Consider the following 23,605-nt stretch of genomic DNA (forward strand, 5'->3'; position numbering starts at 1 on the left):
TTTTTTTTTAGACACATAATAACGCTTCTTTTTCTCGCCTGCCTGAGGAGGAAAAGGAATGGTGGGAGTGCTGTTCATTCAGAGTTTTCTCTTTCTGTTTCACAGGTTTTGTGCTGCAGTCTTTTTTCTTCTTCTTTTCAACACAATGGACTCCTGTCCAGCCAGAAAAGTGGAAACACACAGCTCACAGGTTTGGCTTTTCTCTTTCACTTGGAGGGAAAGAATTTAAACGGAAAACTTTCTGATAAGCCTCAAAACGGATCGCATCTCAGGAAAATAAAAGAAAAAAACAAAACAAAAAGCTCTCCTTTTGTACAGCTCCTTTGTCAGAGTTGAGGTTTGAAAAAGGAACCAAGGAGGGGGTCAGTTTAAAACCTGAGCGGCTTTTTTGAGCTTCTGTAAGACTCCAGATTTTAGGTGGAGGTCAAGGAGTTGGACAAGAAAAGAGGGAGAAAGTGATTTTATAAGTAGTGATGTAGAATTTAGGAAATAAAATAAAGCTGGGGTGCTTGAGGAAGCCAAAAGAAAGCTGAAGCTGAGAGCCAGGCAAACTGTTAATCAGCTAAAATAAAAAAAAACAACGTAACATTTCAAAGGGAATTGAAAGAGAACTGAAAACCTCCAACCACTTCATGGGCTTTGTAAGTCTTAAGAAGAAGAGAAATGTGGTCGGTGGTGGCGGGGGGATGTGTAGGGGTTAACAGAGAGGGGCGAGGAATGGAGCGAGCCTTTCAGAACCAGAGCAATACCTCCTCATCTCTGATACCTCACCGTAATTCCCCAGAAAATTTGTAATTCCCTCTGAGCAGCTGGAGCAATCAGGAGAAAGCAAAGGGCTGTGGGAGCTGGGATGAGGGGAAAGGAGGATTGTTTTTTAGTTGTTTAAACAGGAAGAAGAGAGGTGAGGGGGGAACGCATGCAAACAAAAAGGTTCAGGAAGATAAGAGTGAACACAGAGAAGCTTTTTAAAAAGCATTTTCAGAAATGTGCATAAATATAAATCAAATTTACACCAATTACTATTTATTTGTTTTTGATGTTGAAACATCTGATGTTTACACAATATACAAGTCTTGATGTTAACATCTAGCAAAACAACTTTAAGTAACTGATTTCAGAAACTGACCCAGAACAAACAATTTCAAAAACACCCACAGGTTTTAACTGACACTATATATATAGTATATAGTATATATATATATATATATATGCTGCTTTTATGGGATGCAATGCTTATGCTAATAATGCATCATGTTAGTGCTTGTTATCTTATTGGGATATGCTGATCCAAAATATGATTATTCTAAAGAACCAATTTTTAAGTTGCAGCTGCGACCTTGACGCGGCTCTGCATGCTTTGTTCTGATTAAACCACAATTAGATTAAAACTTTCACTTGTCTTTTCTCTCTGTAAAGCAGGGACTGAAAGAAAAGCATGAATTATGTAAAGCTGCACTGCAGCATCAAATCCCAATGTTTAAAATGCTCCAAATTTTTTTTTACTTTCCATCATGCTGTTGATTTATTCACTAATAAATCAAATTCTATCCAGTTTGCTTTGGCAGATTACAACAGTGCTACATGCAGGCTCTTTGGAATCCACCAGAGGGCGCTGCCTTTCTGACCACACCCATATTTTCAGTCTTCCTGAAGATTAATCCGTTTTCAGTTGGAATTTGTTGGCGTTAGGACCAGGCTTTCCAACAGTATGGTTACTTAAAGTAAAACTGACTGCCCTACAACACATCTGGTACAGATATGTCAATTTGAAAATCCTTAAATTCACATTTCATGCAAGCAATCTCCCCAGATCATCCTGTTTAGGATCATCATAAAGAGCCAATGACAAGCCATTTCTAGTTTTCCAGAATCTACCATGTTTGTATTTAAAATGTTCTAAAGTCTGATTGTAAATTTCTACAAGACCTGGATTTTGACTGAACTGCTCACATCGTCAGAAATATGATCAAATCGAATCAATGTGGATTTATCAGACTTATTCAAAAAGTAAAACAAGCAAAAATAAAAACTACATTTTGAAAACTTGAAGTTTGTCTGAACAAACACAGGGTCACAAAGCAGCACACACAAATAAGAGGAAGGAAAGTGTGGCAGGGTTTTCAAAATAAAATATAAAAAAGTGCAAAATGCATGTTTATTAGCCCCTTTTACTCTGACACCTTTCTATAAAATCAAGTGCAACATATTGGCTCTAGAGTCAAGCCTCCCAATAAATAGAGTTCACTTGTTTGTAATTTAATGTCAGTATTAAGAATCAATCAAATTTTATTTGATGATGTAAGTGCTTTACATTATAAAAACACACAAAAAAACAATTGAAACATTAAGTTTTCCTAAGAACATAATAGACAGATCAAAAAGAAAGTAGTGGCGAATTCTTAAAGCGACATTAGGTCATAAAACATCTCCATGTTCAATCCATCTAAAATAAAGAGTTTGGCACAACAACAAACCAGCCAACTCATAGCTGCCCAGCTAACCTGAGGCAAGACAAAGAGATTGTTAATCACAGAATGTAACTGGAGGAGCTGCAGCGGGCCACAGCTCAGGTGGACAATTTTAACCTCTGAATATGCTAAACCGGTACAAATATGAAGTGTCTTATAATGGTTTATCACATGAAATCCTATGGAAATCCACTGCAGTTTGTGGCTGTAATGTGGCACATGCAGAAGTTTAGGGGTATTAATAACTTCTGGAGGCATATTTTAAAAGACTGGAACCGAAAGCAACAACGTAAGTACAAAAATGCTTTTATAACTGATAATATGTTCCTGCTGTCTGCAGTTTTTAGTTTTGTCTTTCCAGACAGACAGAAATGTGTCCTTGACCGACCCCCGCCCCGGTGTCCATCCCGTCCCTCCCAGCTCGGCCCCTCGGTCCCCGGCCCCTGGGTGCTGAAGAGTGTGATCACAGTGTGACAGCCTGGGAACCGACTGCTGACCCTTTGATGTGGAATTAAAGACACAGGAGCTCGTTCTGCCACAGTGGCAGCACCACCACGGGACACAAAGGAACACAAAGATAATGCAGCAGCATTGTGAAATCACTGCAGTACCGACTAAATGGCTCAGATCTGCACATGATGAACAATCTACAAGTGAAAGCTAATTCTTTTTAATTTGTTCCTTGCATTGAGAAGACTCAGTCCTGTTTCTAAAACTTGAATCCTTGCCATGACAATGTGCTGCACAAAGTAACCTTTTGCTAACCCTAACTTATCATTTTTTTCTGAATCTGAGGCCAGGAGAAACATTTCTGCAGTGATTTGTGCTCTGCCTAAACAAAAAGGCCAGATCTTACAGAGCTAATCGTTTTGATCCTGGTAGTTTTTAGTTTTTCTGAATGAAAAACTAAAAACTAGTTGGTTTTTAGTTTTTCATTGGTTTTTCTTTTCGATAAAATCCACTGTACCTCAGAAAGAAAGTCCTGACTTTGTTTTAGTTGTCAGCATGTAACCTCATTTGGTAAGATATTATTTTGGACCCAGAATGTGAAGATGAGTGCTGAGAGTTCTTGAGATTCTCTGTTGTGTTGATTGAATCAAAGACTTTTCATCAGACAACAGTTTCAATAAATAAATGAAGAAGTCTTCAGCCCTTTTATCTTGTTAAGTAGCATACTTTTTTGTGGCCTAAACAAAAAAAAACCCCAAATTGACAGAGAGGCAGACCAGATAAAAGTCATTTTTGTGTGCTTACATATTCCCAATGCTAAGATTAGCATCTACTTTAAAATCTGATGCTAAACTCAACAGCTGTCACACTTTTTTTGTATTAAATCTGGATTGCATAATATAATCTCTAGTCCAAAAACTAAAACACTTAGACTGTGTTTTAGTCTAATGTGCAATCAAAATGTGCAACTAGAGTTAACAAGATATTAGATCAAGTACAACCCCTGGCAAAAAGTATGGACTCACCAGTCTTGGATGAGCACTCATTCAGACATTTCATGCTGTAAAACAAACTCAGATCAAAAACATGATACAATATTAAGGTCGTTCCAAAGTGCAACTTGTTGGCTTTCAGGAACACTCAAAGAAATGAAGAGAAACTATTGTGGGAGTCAGTGAATGATACTTTTATTGACCAAGCACAGGGAAATAAATATGGAATCACTCAATTCTGAGGAAAAAAGTGTGGAATCACTCAAATTGGAGGTAGAAAAAAAAGGACACACCCAGTCTATTTCCTTTCCCTAAATGGACACCTGCCCCAGATTAGATGTGCCCGTTAGTGTGCAGTTCAAAACACCTGCAGTCATGACACCTTGGAGGGCTGCTGGACGAAGTGGAGTGGTGAGAACCATGGCTCCAACAAGAGAAATGTCCCTTGAAACAAAAGAGAGGATTGTGAAACTTCTTGAGGAAGGTAACCCTTCACGCATGGTTGCTAAAGATGTGGGCTGTTCACAGTCAGCTGTATCCAAGATATGGACCAAATACAAACAGCATGGAATGGTTGTTAAAGCCAAGCGTACTGGTAGACCAAGAAAGACATCAAAGCGTCAAGACAAACAACTTAAGGCCATTTGTCTTGAAAACCGAAAAAGTACAACTAAACAGATGAAGCATAAATGGGAGGAAGTTGGAGTCAATGTATGTGACCGAACCGTAAGAAATCGCCTAAAGGAGATGGGATTTCAATACAGGAAAGCTAAACGAAAACCAGCATTGACACCTAAACATAAAAGAACGAGACTCCAATGGGCTAAGGAGAGGCAATCATGGACTGTGGATGACTGGATGAAAGTTGTCTTCAGTGATGAGTCAAGAATCTGCATTGGACAAGGTGATGATGCTGGAACTTTTGTTTGGTGCCGTTCCAGTGAGATTTATGAAGAGGCCTGCCTGAAGAAAACAACCAAATTTCCACAGTCCTTGATGATATGGGGCTGCATGTCAGGCAAAGGCACTGGGGAGATGACTGTGGTTAATTCTTCTATCAATGCACAAGTTTACATTGACATTTTGGACAGTTTTCTCATCCCTTCAATTGAACAGATGTTTGGTGATGATGAAATAATTTTCCAAGATGACAATGCATCGTGCCATCGGGCAAAAACAGTGAAGGCATTCCTTGAAGAAAGACACATTCAGTCGATGTCATGGCCTGCAAATAGTCCAGATCTCAACCCAATTGAAAACCTGTGGTGGAGATTGAAAAAAATGGTCCACAAGAAGGGTCCAACCAGCAAAGCTGATCTGGCAACTGCTATCAAAGAGAGTTGGCACCAAATTGATGCAGAATACTGTTTGTCACTCATCAAGTCCATGCCTCACAGACTGAAAGCTGTTATAAAAGCCAAAGGTGGTGCAACTAAATACTAGTGATGTATTTTGAATGGTCTTTTGTTTATGCGTTTTTCATGATTCCATACTTTTTTCCTCAGAATTGAATGATTCCATATCTATTTCCCTGTGTTTGGTCAATTAAAGTATCATTCACTGACTCCCACAATAGTTTCTCTTCATTTCCTTGAGTGTTCCTGAAGGCCAACAAGTTGCACTTTGGAACGACCTTAATATTGTATCATGTTTTTGATCTGAGTTTGTTTTACAGCATGAAATGTCTGAATGAGTGCTCATCCAAGACTGGTGAGTCCATACTTTTTGCCAGGGGTTGTACTCCAACATTAAGCACTGTTAGAATGGATGCAAATAAAAGGAAACAACAAATAACTGCATCACTGGCCTGCAGAGATACACAGTTTGTCACATGCTTCATTAGAAAATGCATAGGTCATATGACTGTTACCAAAACCATCAAGAAACGTGGAAAATTGAAAACCATGGCTGGCTGGTGAGGTCTTTTCACTGCTGCAGGCGCTTAATGCTGCTTTTAAATCTTAGGGACGTTGCTGCATATAGATCGGTAAAGCAAAATCTGTCCTGAAGGCAAACAGGCTGTATGGGCCGAAGCTCAACAACTTCTAAGGATGATTAAAAACGTAAGAGACAGCAGTAGGTCAGGGTGAAAGGTCATGTGTACCGCACTCTCTGTTTACCACCATGACCACATCACAACCTCAACACCAACAAATCCTCCAGGTTTGTAGATAGGATTGTTCAGCAATAGAACATGCATTTTCTTAGGTTTAAATCATTTTAAATTGTTTACTGGTCATCAAAAATATTCTCTTAAGAAAAACATCAACAGACGGCATCAATCAGCATCTTTCTCATAAAAATGAATACATTAAATCACCAATGCAAAAGCAGTTTGTTTTCTGTTGCTCAAAGGGTAACAGGCAACACAACTGAGTGTTTTCATAAAATGTGACATTATGTTTGCCTGCTAATTGCTGTAATTATGTAATTAAATATCATTACTGGAAATGAAATTGCCTGATTTAGTCCGTAGAAGATAGACATGCTGCCATGGTAACGCCTCTCCATGGCAGCAGGGAGGAAGGACATGGAGGCGACGCTCACCTTTAGCCATCCTGTTGAGGACCATGTCGATCAGGATGTAGGTCCCGGTTCTTCCTGCACCGTCACTGTAGGGGCGGAGCAGCAAAGGATGGACAGAAACAGGCATTAGTTACATCAGTGGATCATTTTGGTTTGGAAAATTCATCAAAACATCCTCAGATTATATTAAATCACAGACAAAAAACTAAATGTTATTGAATGAGCAGCTACATTTAAAGCAGCCAATAAAATCAAATAAACATTTTAAATAAAAACAAACTACTACCACTTCACAGTGTACTGTTGCAGCAGAATGAAGTGAGTTACTTGTGCCATGAGGTCACCGCCTTGTTTTATTTTTCTTTCCCAAATTTAAGGATAAAAAACCATCTGGAAATCAGATTCTTATTCTTCATAAGTTGGTTTAATAACTAACCACATAATGAAGAAGTAAATCAAGTTTAACTGATGCATGCTAGAATAATAAATATATAGAACGGAAATGCTTTAGCATTATTTAGCTAAGGAAGTGTATCGTGTAATGCATTACAGATATACTTGATGGGTTGTAGAATTAATTATTAAAAACCTGAAGATGATTAAGTTACTTATTTAATTCAGTGTCAGCACAAAACAATGCTAAACTACTGGTTAGTTTTTATGTTAGTGCAATGTCAACAGTTAGTAGTAAAGTTCTGTAGGTCCATTTGACCCGTCATCACCTAGTATCCACATTTAGTTTCTAAAATGCTACCAAGCACACCAAAGAAATAATCCATCCATTTTCTGTACACCCTTGTCCCCAGTGGGGGTGGGAGGGCTGCTGATCCACAGAAATAATTACGTCTCAAATTCATTGTGAAAAGTTACTCTAATAAAAAATAGCAAGTTAGAAATCTTAAGTAGGATTCAGTTATTCAACATATAGGGATGTTTTCCAGGAGTATCACTGTTTCGTATTGCTCTATTCTGGTTTGATGTCATCCGACTACAGTCTTAAGCAGACGAATGAGGTCTTTTTTATGACTTTACTATTTTTACTGCAAGTGGATAAATAGCTGCAGATGTGTAGATTTATGTTGTAAAGAGCTTAAAGTCTTTGGGGGAAAAAGCTGAAATATGAAGAGTATTTCACTTAAACACGAGGCATAAATACATTTTCCTCTGCTCCACATAAGTAACAGACTGGAAACAGAGAGGGAAGATTTATTAGACAAAGTAATGTATTTGGAAAGAATATTTTGTACTATGGATTTATTTCAAGCATGGGAAAGTGATAAATGTATCCTAAAAGTTTGTTTCATGAGATGTTACATCTGTTGTGTATGGTGTGTGTGTGTAGACTTGTTTATGCAAACTATTTAGTACCTTTTCCTATAAATTCAATAACCTTCTGAAGTGCAATATGTCGTATACAGACTAAAGCTCAGTTCTGATGAACCGGATCCCCATTTTTAAGGTTTGAAGTCAAAGTTTGGGGCGTGCTGTGGTGGCGCAGGGGGTTAGCACGCCCCACGTTTGGAGGCCTTAGTCCTCGACGCGGGTTTGACTCCCGGTCCCGGCGACCTTTGCCGCATGTCCTAAAGTTTGAGTTACAAATACACCAGGAATGAACGGGCATTGGGTCAGTGTTAGGTGAAAACTTGGAGTTTCTAAAAATGAGTGGAAGTTGATACAAAGTTCTAATATTAATAGAAGTACAAACTTTATGACTTTGCCCTCAGAATCAGAATATTCCATTTTCACCGGTAAGTTTGCATTAATTGAAAGATAACATGGAAGTAGGTGTGGGCGTGTGCGTGCATGTGCTTTCATCACAAGGTGATCACAACGTCTGATATCCAATCATGACAGAACAGAGCTGAGGGCTGTGAATGAACACGTCAGGATGTCTGCGGCGGTCTATTAATCTATCCACAATGACACCGACAGCAAAACAGGAGGAAAGAAGGAAAAGAAAAAGTAAAAGACAAGATGGAAACAGACACCAGAAGAAGGATGGAGCAGGAGAGATGCTGTGAGGTTATTGAATTTCAGCATCTGCACTCCTCTGTTCGCTCACTTCTCTTCCTGATTGCTTCACCCTGCTCTCTGTATACATTAGGGCGATAAATGGCACTGCAATGTTGGCTCTGAGAAACCCATTTGGAAATGAAAGTATCCACACTCAGTCTTTTCTTTGCTCTACCGTTACACAGGGCTGGTCTGCTCTTAGATTCATCAACGGATTATGGGTCCAATTTCATCCTTTGACTTACAACTCAGCCCTGTGTTCTGCATGTTTATGATGCACAGTGGGGTTGTGTTAGGTTGAGCAATGGCAAGGTCAGGTACATACATTTTTTTAAAGTGTTACGAGTGGTACAAAAAAGGAAACATTTAACTGGATATTTCAGCTACAAATGGGATTGTTGTTAACTAAAATAATGTCTGGTTTCACCTTGTTTTAGAGGAGCCCAGAGAAAATAATGATTGAATAAGAGAATCAACGCAAATGCTTAGCACCATTAAAAATCAAAACAATTCAGCATAGAATGTTTTTTAAAATAATAAGTCAACATTATTGCAGTGAATGAAACCATTCACAATGACAGACAGAAAACAAGGAGGAAAGAAGGAAAAGAAAAAGTGAAAGAAACGGAGAAGCATGGAGCAGTGGTTCAACTCAAAACATTTCAAACAAACTTGATACATTTATTCTTTTTTTTTTTAGGTTTCTCTCATATTTATTAAAGTATGAATTTAGATGTCACAGATTCTCTTCTTATTCTCTCATATCATCCAAAAGACAGACATAACGCTCCATGACTGCTTTGGCAACGAGGCTAAAGACTCTGTGGCTGAAATGAAAATATAGCTGATTAAATTAGAGCTGCCTTGAGTCGTGTGGCGCAGAAAAGCACCACAGTTCAGTTCATGTGTGATGAGATTCAAGAGATTTGATCTTTTTCGTCATGTAAATATTTAAATGCTAACCCCACAGAAAACCTCATGAACTAACCCAGGAGCTAACCAACTAAACTACAAGAACCAATACAGAGAAGGGGGGTACCATCACTATCTGGACTCTTTGCAGTAATTAGAAATATTCCCAAACAAATATAATATACAGTACCTTAAAATGTGTTAAAAATTAAAAACAGCAAAGACGGCACACTTTATGAAATAATCGTACAAAGATTCTTGGTCCCAAAATCCAAATTTCTCTATTTATCTTATTAGTGGCTACTTGTGGACCCATAAGGATAAACAAGGAAAATCGGGAAGATCATGTTTTTGTAGATGGTTTCCCAATAAAGTCTATTTAATATGCTCTGAAAAGTACAGTGTCATTATTGTGTTGGAGCTATTGCGTGATATTAAACAATGTCATTTTGTTCAGGAGTGAAATCAAATTCACTTCTGTACCACTTTGTTCCACCCACAATTTGTAAACATCTAAGCAGTAGTAAATACTTTACATGACTTTAATGTTATGCTAATGCTATGTTAAACAGGCTAATTTACCCCTCACATATTTTATATCAAAATTTTATTATGAATTTCTGTAAAGGAAACATCACAGTGAGTGCAAACAGCCACTTTGTTGCCCGCTTCAAAAATAAGACTATGTTGCTATGGTAACTTTTTGTTTAAACATCATAGAAGTAATTTATGTAGATGTTATACTTGCCTGCAGTGGACTATGATGGGACATGAGCGACCCCGGTAGCACTTATTAACTTTCCTATGAGAAAAAAAACAAAAAACAAAACAGGAAGTCAGTGTAAATGTCATTCATGCAGAAACAAACTGATTTATTCCCTGATACAATTACAATTAATGCATCTGGAATATTTTCAACTTTGGGCCATTGACCAAAATTCACCTGATCTTAGTTTTAAAATAAAACAGTGTCAGGACAAGTCAACATCTGGCTACCAGGCGTTCTGTTGTCAGTGTTTACGGTTTTACCATGTGGCTTCAAGATTCTGAATCTAGTTTATTTTAGATTTTCAGCAGAATCATAATGAAAAAGCAAAAGAGTCCTTTGAAGGACGCCGGCCCTTTCTGGAAATTTTGGTTAAAAGCAGAACTTTTTCTTTAAAGCACTCAGTGGATTTGTGAAACCATGAAGCTGCTGGCTGACCCAGAGCCAGAACGGCTTGATCCCAGCTGGAGATTTTTCTTTTCAAGATGACACCTCACATTAATTACATTCAACCCAAACAAATTATGTAACAGCAGGCAGTGTGCATGAGAGACACAAAAAAATTACACCTCAATCTGGCTGCTTTTAAAACCTCTAAACAAGAACTTTGTACAGTAATTCGTGTTTCAAGCAAAATGTACAACTATTAAAGCAAAAACATGGTACTTAAAAAACTGGTTTCAAAACCTCTTATAATAATTTGGAATATAGATTCAAGTTTACAGTTTACATTTTCTTTAGTAATATTTATCAATCAATCAATCAATTAGTATTTATTCCCGACACAAGAATGGGCCACAGTAAAAATAGATTAAACACATACAAAGGAGATTACTTTGTCCTGCAGTTTTAAAAATAAAAAATACATTTTTTGTGTTTCTTTTAGCTTTCTCCACATCTTTACAGAAATGTTGAAAAAGAAGAAAAAAACTAAACAAAATAAAACTTACTGCTTCAAGGTTTCTAGGATTTATTTAAAGGATCAGCTGACTTCATTCAGCATCTCAAGGCTTTCAGCGAATTATGAAGAAAGATTTTATTTCAAAGTCTGTAAACTATTTTTTTTCCCACTTCATCCAAAACTTTTAATCTGAATTTTACATTGCTGAAGGCCAAGAAACAGTTTGCTTCTTTTTTTTCAAATATTTACAGTAATTGTCTCTTCTCAGGTTCTTGCCAATGAAAGACAGAAACCCAGTGGCTGCTAGAAGTTCTGCTGCCAACATTTAAAGGCAGATAAAAAAATGTCTGGTACTAGTTCATGCTGACGGACAAATATTTGGTGAGGTGAAAACTTGAGGGAATAACTTTATTACCAGATGATAATAAAGTTTTTTAAGTGCAGGAATCTTCTCACCAAGGCAGACAAATCAACAGACAGGAAGAAGACAGTCTTTGTTGCCCACTGCATATTAACTAACAACTCTACCATTTAATTATTTGTTTCATTATTTAAAATAAAGCAGTTTAATCCCAGAGAAGCTTTTTGTATTTAACCCAGAAAAATACCTTACACACTATTGGTTGTTTGCAGCCAGGGAAAAAGAATCAGGTGAAAGTAAATAACTTAGAGGTCTGCAAAATTTTTTCTTTAAAAAATGTTCAGATACAACACAAGCTGAAATTTAATAGGACTTCTAAAAAGAATTGCACAAAAAATATTTATATGAATTGAGGTCCAAACTGAGTACCCAAACAACTGAGAGGAAAACTTTATGAAACAGTTTTGTACTCTGTAGGTGTGAATCTGTGCTGGGTGTTTCAAATTAATACATTGGAAGTAAAATATTATTTCATGACTTCAGTAATAAATATGTGGTTTGATCAAGAGATCTCGCCACTATTCAAGATGGTTTGTATACTTTTATCATTCCTGAAACTGATAAAGGGAAAGCTTTTGAATTATTGTAAACACACAGCGCATGTCTGCCTTTTGTACAAAAACAATTTGATGCAGTGTTTTATTATAGAAGACGAGCGGTAAAATTAATTACACAGATAGACAAAAAGCAAATAGCAGAATCCTTTTGTGGAATAAAGTGACCACTTTGCCATTGATTGCTTCTTTTTTTTTAACGAGTTTCCATCTGTAGGATCTGATTAACAGTGGTAGCCTATTATTTTGTTTCTCCACGTTGTCAATTCTAACCAGAGGAAACCTGCAGGAGAAGAAGAATATCGATATGAAGCCAGTTATTCTTTCTCTGAAATAAACAAGTGGCTAACTGTGTAGGATTGTGTATCAGCAACCAAACGGAGTAACGTCAACTTTACACGTGAACTTCAGTTATTTTAGGGCAGGAATAAATGAACAACCACAAAGAAACTCGAGTCAATACGTCTCCCCACCTAACACAAAACCCTACACAGAATCGGCAGAGCTCCCTGAGGAAAATCGCTAGTGACGTTACCATGGAAACAGGCAGGAGAGGATCGCCAACGAGCAGGGTGGGCGGTTGAAGGGGTATGGAAGTAGAGAGGGGGAGCTAAAATCAAAGAAAATGCCTTCAGAAGCCAGATTAATGGTCAGGTAAAGAAAATTTACAGACCAGATAGGAAGGAATCAAACCGTAACCACTGTAAACAAGTTTAGATTATTGTGGCTTAAAAGAGACAATAAAGTGTCTCAGTAAAAGAATGTGTTTTTCTTTTCTTTTCTGCTTTATTCTTGCTGTATTTCAGTGATTAAACTCAAGAATCCAGATTTTTATTCTGGGCAAATTACTTTCATCATGAAACAAAAGATAAATGCAAACAGCTTCCTGCTGCTGAATCAACAAACAGAAAACAGGCCATTTTTCTATATGTTTATCTTGAAAAACGTATGATACTGCTGAAGAAATGTACGCTGAAACCTGATTAAAAGCTTGCTGTAACATTTAGTCCATGAAATGCTGCAGTTTGGTCAGGTTAGGCCGCAATCTAACATTCTGGATGTCATTGCACACACAAGGCTTGGAGAAGAAACTGGACAACATAAAACCAACAGCAGGATCCCGACAGTGAAGTTTCAGGTCATGATGTGTTTCACCAAACGGTTTTGGCAGATTTCATGGAGTGGAAGAAAGGATGAATTGATCAGACTAAGAAGAATAAAAGAGGATAGATTGTTTTTTCAAAATGATTCCAAAATCCCAAATCCCAAAGGACAAAATCAAGTAAAATAAACTGTTGGAACGGTTCAGAATGTGGTTGTCAAATTTTATACCTAACTATATATTTTCCTTGGGTTATTTCACTTTATTACACTCAATACACTGTTTTGTTTTTTGTATGTGTCGATCATTTGGATTATTAGCATCATCAGGTATGAATTTCTTGTCAGAAACTTGACTACGAAGATATTTTTCCCTGGTTTGGTGTCGTCCCATTTCTTTAAATTCAGTTTCATAATTTTAGCAGCAATAAGGTGATTTAAAAAGTTCTGAAATTTCCCACACAGTGTGACGGTGCAACATCCAGGTCCAGAGTTACGACTACATTCATTTTTTATTATAGAAAAACTTTCAGAAATCAGCTAAAACAGAATCAGACCAAGTTTATTTCATTTCTGTAATTTCTGAAATTACAAATCAATGTTAGAGAAGTCACATTTTTTTTAAATAATGTTTTTATTTACACTTTATTTTTACAAAGAGCATGCCACAAATTATTCATACTCTTCTTAATAATAACTGGAAAACTTTTATTGATATTACTGCCACCAAACCCTTCTGAGAATTGATCAGCTTGTTGGCTATTTTGACATTTTATAAGCTCCAATTCTTTGAATTTGGAAAGAAACCAAAATTCTTCAAATGCCTCCATAGATTCTCTATTATACCACTATTAGTTTCTACTTTGTTTTACTTTTAAAGCTGATGTGTCTTCTGTCTGCCACTTGTCCAATTTACAAATTTTTTAGCAAACATTTCACAATACATCATTATAGTCAAATAAAATAACTATAACAAAGTAAGAAAGCAGCTAAAGATCAAATGAAAGGAAATATTGATCTTTAAAATATTACAAGAATCTCTGCCAGCTTAGAAGCAAAAGAAGGAGAAAATATACACTTGAGGAATGGTGATAAAAGTTTGTGACAGTCTTATAATTTTATAGACATTTGGATTCAAAGAACTTTTTATTTGCACTAATGGACAGTCCAAAATGCCACTGAACAACGATGTGGATCAATACTTTACATTGATAAAAGTTAATAAAAGTTCTCCTGTGTCGGCATTTAATATATGTGATTAAAATAAAAAAAAAACTTAAGAGGCAGCAAATATTGTCCTTCTTTTCTCCCAGCCTGCAGCCGACAGAACAGAGAGAAGCCTCATCTTTGTGTTGGACGTATTCTCAGCTCAACGGGTCAGAAGTTTTCAGAAAAGACGAGCAGAAACTCACTGAGGGACGGATGGAAAGGGGAGGGAGAGGAAGACAAAAGCAACCACGAAAGAAAGGGATACATGGTGAGAGAGGAGCGAAGATCGGAGGCAGTCAAGCAAACCAGGAGCAAGCAACAAGGGAAGAGGTCATTTCAGATCACCGAGCACACCGAGGATAGAGAGGAGGAGGAGGAGGAAGGTGGGGAGGGAGGAAGAGGAGTGGTGCTTGGTTGTAGAGTCACAGTCTCCAATGATCACTTTTGTGACTATGCAACTGGACTCATATTACTAGCTGCAACATCACAAAAATGACACTGGCAACCGCTAGTTAGCTGGTAAAACAGGAAGGGAGAAGCTGGAGAGGATTGCTCAGTCAGTCCACTGTGACTACATGCTGGCCAAAGCATACAGACAGGAATACGTCAGCCATTATCTTCAACACATCAGAGCAGGGGAAAAAAAAAAAAAAACTGGTCAGGTTTTTTTTATTATTATTATTTTTGAAATAACCGCAGTAATAAAAAAGAAAAATATCTCCCAGAACGCTTCCTTCATTGCGTTGTGACCCTGCTGCCCTGTGAGTAAAGGCAATATTTCCAAACTGATGGTGTGTGGCGACGCCCACCAGGCCCCCTTAGAAAAGCTGTGACTCTTGATATCCCACCTAATTGATGTGCAGTGACACCAGCTCTATATATGAAACAGGGCTGGGGTCTAAATCCACAGTGAGTGAAAGGAAAGCTCACACCTAACAGCTAATACAGTACACATCAGTTTAAAAAGAGGTCAAAGGTCAGCAGGAAGGAAGTAGCACCACCAATAAAAGATTACATGGCTGAATCACCTCAATACATCCAGCAGTAAACATGGATGTCTGAGGACATATAGATATTTCTCTCTTTGCATCACAGGATTATGAATATGGTGCAAACAAACAACTTTTATTCATTAAAATACTCGTTTTTACGGATTAAGATAAAAGAATTCAATTGTGTTTTGTTTTTTTTTTCTTTTGGTCCTTTGGATTTTTAAAACCTTTTAGTTTTTCCAAGTCATTCTATAAGGTCAGTGGTAAAAGTTGCATTAATCAAAAACAAGATGGAGGCCAGAGAGCTGTAGAGTTAGTAAAACACCAGAGTCCCATGCAGAGTGTTGGAAGCGGGGCATCTTAGTGAAAAATATTAAAACAAACTTGTCAAATATTTTTTAAGCATGCATGGTGTTCCTGGAATCTGTTCAAAATTTTTTCTAGAAGTGAAACATCAATAATTTGGGGGATATTTGTTGACTTATTTCCAATTTCCTGTTAACTGAAGGAGAATACTGTTGATGTCTGCTGAGTGACTTCGCCTCGTTCGGTGAATCCTTTAAAGTACATTAAACAAATAAATCACATAACCCCAAATTCAAAACAAATATGTTTAACGGAAATAAAAGAATAAAGGTGCAATAACCAGGTTATATAACTGCATCTCTTTAAAAGTGATACTTTTCCTTTTAACCTTTTTTTGATGCTTTTTTAACATTTTGTCTTCTGAAGATCAAATCGGCCATTTCTTACAGTGGGTTTCTGGTCAGAGACCACAAATACATGCAAATAGCTAAAATCAATAAATGCATTAGACCCATTCTAAAAACATTAATAAATGTCTGTTTTAATAGTACAGACACTAAATATAGCTTCATATGCATTAATAGTGGAAACCATTTTAACAGTGCAGGAGAACCAAATATTTTAGACATGCTGCAGGAAATTTGTTTTAGGATATATGTTACATCAAATGAAATATTGTTGTAAGTTCATATCACTTTGACATTAATTCCTAAAGTTTAAATCAGAGTTTATTTTAGATGTGCGGAAACTGTAAACACTAGTCGGCACCAAAGATGCAATTTGAAAAAGTTTGTTTTGCAAATTAACTTTTTTTTATTAGAATTTCCTTTGCGCAATCAAAGCAAAGTAAAATTAAAAAAAGAGTAAATGAGGACTTCAATTAAAAAGGATTTATTAGACTTATTAGGAATTAAAGTGCAACTTGCAAAAGCTCAAAGCCTTCTCAATCCACATTAAAAGGGAAGCGTAAGCACTTCAAATACAATTCAGCCTGAAAGTGTTTATCAGTAGGTAAGCAGAGATAAACATGAAATTGCTTGTTGGCTCCACAGACTCAGGTTGTAATCCAGCATTGTGTGCATTGATGGAAAACATTTAGTTCTTGAGGATGAAAGAGTAATTGCAGCATCAAATGTTCACTCCAAACCTATTTGGTTCCTTCAGCAACTCATTGATTTAGAGAAATTTTGAGAAACAAACATGATTGCGTATGTCTGGGTTGAAGTACTACCTGCGGAAGTCGAGGAGGGTCCGGCTGGTCTCCGGGACGTTCTGGTTGAGCCAGGTCAGGAAGTGGAACTGAGTGACGGTGCGCGTCTCGTTGGTCTGCATGTTCTTCAGGTAGAAGCTCCGAACCAGAAAGTCATCGCACCAGATGTGTTCAGACACGAGGTTCACCTGTCAGGATAGCGACCAGACATGCTTGATTAAAAAAGAGCCTGCTGTGACGGAACAAGACAAACACAACACAGTCAGAACGAGTGTTGTCTTTGATGAATCTTCCTGGTGAGTGCAGAGTCCCAGAACAAAGGCACTGAGCTCCTTATTGCATAAAATGGAGAGTAGAAAATCATCAAGGCTTTTAAACATGTTTGAAACTGATGTTGCCAACATCTGCTGGTCTTTATTTGCATTTGGGGAGAAAAGCAGGAAGTCCTACAGTAAAAACTTCTTCACCTGGACTCATCGTCTCATGCTGCTGCTAGCTTGACGTTGCACAATGAAATGATGACCTTATCTGATCTCATCAGGTTTAGAAATGTTGACAATGTTTCCTCCACCTCAGCAAGGCTAAAACTGAAGATTAGAACCTGGAAATCTTCCATACATACTGCACATACCATAACTCTGCGTTTTGTATTCAGCTAAATGCAAACTCAAGGTGTGGAGAAGAAGCATCAAACTAAAATGTGGAGACATGGCTTCCTGTGCTTTGATTTTCTAGTTTGTCGATGCATTTTTATGCAGTCAAAGGCCGCACTGTGCCACTGTGGGCCCAGAATGAGTTGGGATTGTAGATGTAAGTGGACAGGATTAGCATGAGTAATGGTGACAATGTATAAAGAACGGTCAGGACAGAAGAGAGCCTCTGATTTAACAGACTGTTTCATCTAGAAAGCTTTGGATTTGGATGTCATTAAATGATTTATCTTAGATTATTTTCAAGCATAACTTACAGGTATGAGCCGAAACATTTCAAGGTAGAGCGACCTTTACCTCGTAGATGTGGTACAAGTTGGATCCTTCGTCGGGCCAGTAATGGTAGCACTGCTTCACCCCGTTCTCCACCAGAGGAGTCAGCATGACGATGACCACACAGCCGTTCTCCCACACCATCTGCAAATAAAACACTTCACTAAAACGCCTTAAACACATTATCCTTCAGGTTCAGCTTTGGACAGGACTCTGTTTGAGAAACACTCAATTTTTTCTCAAATCTAAATTTATCAATATTCCTTAGATGGCTATCATATAGATTAGGGATGAACAATACCGATATCTGAGATTTAGTGTCAGCCGATACCGATTTGATACAGAAAAACAGTGCTGAATTGATTTTATTTTTATCACAGACATAAATGTACTGAAATACAAATTTATTTGATAACGCCACACCAGTACTACATACTTAAATACACCAAGAGCTTTACAAGCTTGGCCAATTTCACATGTAGAAACACAACTAGGGGTGCATTGATAATTCGACCAGCCCATACTGTTACCACCTCAACCCCTTTCTTGCTATATTTAACAACATTTCAGACAAAAAAAATCACTGTCATCCAAAATTTGAATTTCAAGATTAGAATCGGCGATCGTCCAGAAGACTGCAATCGGTGCACCCCTAAACACAACCTTCACTTGTTCAGTCAGTGCAGTGAGGAATATAACAGCCAATGTAAAATTAATAACGACGAAACTGAAACTGACAAAAGAAAATGAGTAGACTGCCTGTAAAAAGTAAACTGCAACAAACCTTCTTTCAAATGGTTCAGAAAGAGGAGTTAGGAATTCTAAATATAATGTAAAATAAATAACGCATGATGTCACTCAGAGCATAAAGCATAGAATTAGACTGGATAGATCTGCCCTAATGGATTGGGCACATTGTCACTGATGCCTGGTCAAATTTTTTTTTTAAATATCGGGATTGATGCAGATATTAATATCAGATTGGTACATAGAGTCATTCGTGTGAAGTGGCAGAGAGCTTTATTTGGAAGATGGAAGATGAGCCTTTCGAAGTCTGCCAACTGGGACTCCGACACGGATCTCCACTCACCCACACAGTTGTATGTTAGTCTACATTTATTCAGATTGCTATTATTTTGTAAGGACAGAAGAGTCTATTATGTGGGTGGGAGGGAAAAAGAACGCTCACGTTCTCAGACTTTGGTTAGAAATCAAGCGCTATGAAAAGTAATTACTGTTGCTGTAAAGGCCGTTCTGTTCCTCAACTGGATCATTCGACAGCGAAACGTTGGCTCCCGCTCGTATTTTTCCTGATGGCGGCCATATTCTCACAGCTGGGCGGGCCGCTCCGCTCAGGAGATCCATTCCTCTCCGATCAGAGATAACAGCCATCCGTTAATGGGAGCTATAAAACAATAGCGCTCTCACATGACTGTGCTAGATGGCTGCGTGCGCACTTCATTGGATGGTGATTTAACTGATGTTAATTGTTGTCGGTTCTGAGTTACAGCCCCTCTCCACCCCCTCCCTCTGTGCTCCCTTCTGCTTTACTGATCAGCCTCGCGGATCCAAAGTCGTGACGTTGCACTTTCTTGAGAAATGGTGTTAATTTGTTTTAGCTGACAGGGTGAGAACTCTCCTGGAGCCGCGTGGACGAGCTCCCTTTATCAAAACCTGAGCTTTGTGAAATACACATTTTATTCCAACCCATATTTTCAGGTGTTAAAGTTAAGTGCACCAGGAGCGCTTCATGTTGAATTCTTTAAGTCTAGCAGGTTGATCTGCAGCATGATGGATGTGTTGTAACAACATTGGCCAGTTTTGAAACGTAGAAATCTGATGAAACAGTAAATGAGGTTAACCAATGAGCAGCAGTGTAAAACCAACAGCAGCTCCAGATGTTTTCACCTGCGGAAACAGATACATGTACAGCTGAAGCTTTAGTTTTTCACTTGATTTATAGCTTTACGTATATTTTTGCACCTTTTTTTCATCCATTGAGGAACATTGTGCCGGCATAAACGCTTCTAAATTTTTATCTTCCCTAAATGAAATCACCATTTCTCACAGTGTTTTGGTATTTCTTTTAATTTATTCTTTCTTTGCCATTAACAGATCCTCTCGCTCCGTATCATAAGCAACAGCCTATAGTATAATTGGTCCACCTCTGTGGTTAACAGTTGTGGTTTCAGATTTAAACTCTGCTTTGGTTTAAATCTTTTCTTTGATTTAACTTCATCAGCAAATGAATATCTAAGTTAATGCCGTATTGTAGCTTCTGACTTTCGCAGATTCCTCAGGCCTCATAACAGTGTAGATATCAAAGGATTTTAACATCAGGTTCACCTTTACCATTTGGTAAATCTAAAGATGCCAAATGCATATTTTCACATGAGTTGAACTTTTTCTTCTATGGTTTGAAGGCATAAAGCTTTGTGCTCTATATATGTTTTTGCAAACTAGCTGTCATTTTTTCTTTAAATAACAGCTTTCCTGTCAGTAAAAATTAACAAAAATGTCTTTGTACTACTAAAGCATTAAATAGTGCTCCATTTTCACTGAGTTCATTTTAGAGGCGGGCAGCATTCCTACTCAGGTCAGCTGAAACCAAAATTTATGGAAGCTGAATGTATTTCTGGGTTTGCAAGATTATTAGCAGACTTTATTTTAAATACAATTCAAGCACAGATTTTTCAACATCTTTTTTTTTACCTCGCACAATGACCGCTGGAAATGGCCACTGAAATATTTCAGCTCTTACGAATGAGGCAACTGAGATTTTCTGTTGAATGAATGAAAAAGCGCAGCATGATTTACCCTAATATTTTATTTTTCGTGCAGAATTGAATTCTGCATGAAAAATATGTGCATTGGTTTTACAGTGTAGCTCTTTCTAAGAATCCCACATTTAATATAAATAGACCAGTAGATAAACTTTTACTGTCCAGTGAGTTATAATTCACTGAGCCCAACTGAATTTGAAAATTATTGAGAAATTAGATCAATTGCTAAAATTGCATCAGACACAGTGTTCTGTAATTATTTATATAGGTAAATTTGATTTGAACTGACTTGAACTTGACTCTTAATCACTGAAAAGAATGAATAGATACGAGTTTTATTTGGATTGAAATGAACTATTGATTCTTTGGAATTGGCTGAACGTGAACTGAATATTTTTGAAATCAGTTGTTTTGAACCAGAACCTACTTATTCCAATTTAACTTGTTTGAGGTGGGAAGAATTAGAATTTATTTATTTGCAACAATTTGGCTTCAACTGTGTTTTAATTACCTTGAATATTCAAGTGAATTTGACTGAATTTTCTGGAATTAAATCACATTTTATTTGTCCTTAAAGAACAGCTAATTTGATTGTACGCATTTTGAAAAATGGCAACCTGAATTTATTTAGGGTGAGTTAGATTGAACTAAATTGTCTTAAGCAAGACTGGAGCTGGAAATGGATTATAATTATCTTGAACTGGATTGAAATCATTACAAAAAATTGAAATAAATTCAGTAAAATATATGTCAAACAGATGGGAATTAAACAACTAAGACAGAACTGCGTAGAGCCGAGAATGTAAGTCCTACATTTAAATTACTTTAACTAAGAAGACTTACTCTTGTAAGTCCTTTGTTTTTCTGTGCTTTGACAAAACCTTTTCATTTCAGATTGAGTGAAATAAAATTGTTTTCATCTTTTATTTTGAGGATTTTATTCCAGAACTGTTGAGAGAACGTGCTCTACCTTGAAGTACTTTTATTTTCTTTCTGCTCCTCGTTCACGGTTACCTGCACAATTCCAAACCTAACAGAGACTTTACTTGTTTGACAAGGCGACCTTTCCTCCCGGCACAAACACCCTCCACCCCAACACCGGCTAAAATAACTTATCGATCCTCTGCTCTCCAATTCAAACCCAATCCAACATTGGAGACAGCGGGAAAAGGGTTTGCCACCTCCTACGTTAACGACGTATGGCACTGTCGACCGCTGCACATGTCTGTGTGCGCCGCTGTGGTGGAGGCACTGAGCCTTATGTGGAAGGAGGGATTAATAATGACATCCACAAAACAACACGGTCTCCTGTGTGAGTTGCTGCTCTAATAAAAAATCGGCTAGCTCTTGCTTGTATTGATTTTCGTTGTAATGGTGTATATGTATGTGTTGTGCACGTGGATTTTCTTGTGTCTTTACCTGCCAGAAATCAGCCACAGTGGAGGGCAGGGGACCTTGAGTGGCGATGTAAGCCGGGTTCCTGGGATCATGATCCATCTGTAGGCAGAGAGGAAGTGAAGGATTAACAGATTGTTTGCTTTGTTCTCTTCATTTCTTAAATTCATGTAATGTTTTGTATTCATATACAAAGTCTTGAACTTGTTTTTACATTTTTTTCTTTTTACAACCACAAACTTCAGTCTAATTTACTAGAATTTGAAGGAGCAGACCAACATAAAGTGGTGAAAAGTGGCAATGTGAAAGTCTGGCGTACATTTTATTTACCTCACAAAATAAATCCTAAATTACTTGTTGTAATCTAATCTATGCATACAGTGGCTTGCAAAAGTATTAATATCTCTTGAACTTTTCCATTTTCTGTCAAATATAATGCTGTTTGCTCCCCAATATTCTCTTAACCGACCTCCGAGGCGTCACAGAGCAGCTGGAGATTAGCTTCCTAACTATAACCAACCTCTTTGACTCCTTCCAGTCTGGTTTTCGTGCTCACCACAGCACAGAGACCGCCCTCATAAAAGTGTTCAATGACATCCATATAAATACGGACTGTGGCAGAACCACAGTGCTGGTTCTGTTGGATCTCAGTGCAGCTTTTGACACTGTTGACCATGACATATTACTGAATCGACTGGAGAGTTGGGTCGGACTCTCCGGTCCAGTGCTTAACTGGTTTGAATCCTACATAAAGAACAGGGATTTCTTTGTTTCAATTGAAAACTTTTCATCAAAGAGGTCAAAGGTCACATGTGGGGTACCCCAAGGTTCAATCCTAGGACCCCTTTTATTCAATATTTATATGCTCCCACTAGCTCAGGTTATAACAGGAAATAATATTAGCTACCATAACTATGCAGATGACACACAGCTCTACATTACGATGTCACCAGGTGACTCAGAGCCCATCCAATCACTGAACAGATGCTTAGAACAGATAAATGTGTGGATGTGCCAAAACTTTCTCCAGCTGAACAGAAACAAAACTGAAGTTATTATTTTTGGACCTAAAGAGGAACGATCTAGAGTTATAGATCTAGAGTCAATGCACAGCTTCAGTTATTACAACTGAAAACTAGCGATCAGGCCCGAAACCTGGGAGTAGTGATGGACTCTGACCTGAACCTCCAGAGCCACATAAAGACAGTCACAAAGTCGGCCTTCTATCACCTGAAGAACATTTCCAGGATTAAAGGACTAATGTCTCAGCCAGATCTAGAGAAACTCATCCATGCGTTCATCTTCAGTCGTATTGATTATTGCAACAGCGTCTTCACAGGTCTGTCCAACAAATTAATCAAACAGCTGCAGCTGATCCAGAATGCTGCTGCTCGCGTTCTCACTAAAACCAGGAAGCTAGAGCACATAACACCAGTTCTAAAGTCCCTCCACTGGCTCCCTGTAGCTCAAAGAATAGACTTTAAAATACTGTTGTTAGTTTATAAATCACTGAACGGCTTAGCACCACAATACATTAAAGATATGCTTTTATTGTATCAACCTTCCAGACCTCTCAGGTCTTCCGGTTCTGGTCTGCTCTGCATCCCCAGAACCAGAACCAAA

General features: G+C 37.7%; 1 protein-coding gene across 2 annotated transcripts in view; it reads right to left on the bottom strand.

Moving 5' to 3' along the window:
* The window catches only part of LOC116721772 (receptor-type tyrosine-protein phosphatase N2-like), a 189,418-nt gene that overhangs the window by 5,479 nt on the left and 160,334 nt on the right, over window positions 1-23,605 (bottom strand). For both annotated transcript variants that reach the window (XM_032565721.1, XM_032565720.1), the window contains exons 17-21: window positions 22,007-22,084; window positions 17,829-17,948; window positions 16,843-17,009; window positions 10,110-10,163; window positions 6,458-6,522 (exon numbers count right to left, since the gene is read on the bottom strand). In XM_032565721.1, coding sequence (XP_032421612.1) covers window positions 6,458-6,522; window positions 10,110-10,163; window positions 16,843-17,009; window positions 17,829-17,948; window positions 22,007-22,084 — 484 coding nt within the window. The remainder of the gene's footprint in view (window positions 1-6,457; window positions 6,523-10,109; window positions 10,164-16,842; window positions 17,010-17,828; window positions 17,949-22,006; window positions 22,085-23,605) is intronic.

The sequence above is a fragment of the Xiphophorus hellerii genome, chromosome 6 (genome assembly GCF_003331165.1).
Source record: "Xiphophorus hellerii strain 12219 chromosome 6, Xiphophorus_hellerii-4.1, whole genome shotgun sequence".
NCBI classification, from domain to species: domain Eukaryota; kingdom Metazoa; phylum Chordata; class Actinopteri; order Cyprinodontiformes; family Poeciliidae; genus Xiphophorus; species Xiphophorus hellerii.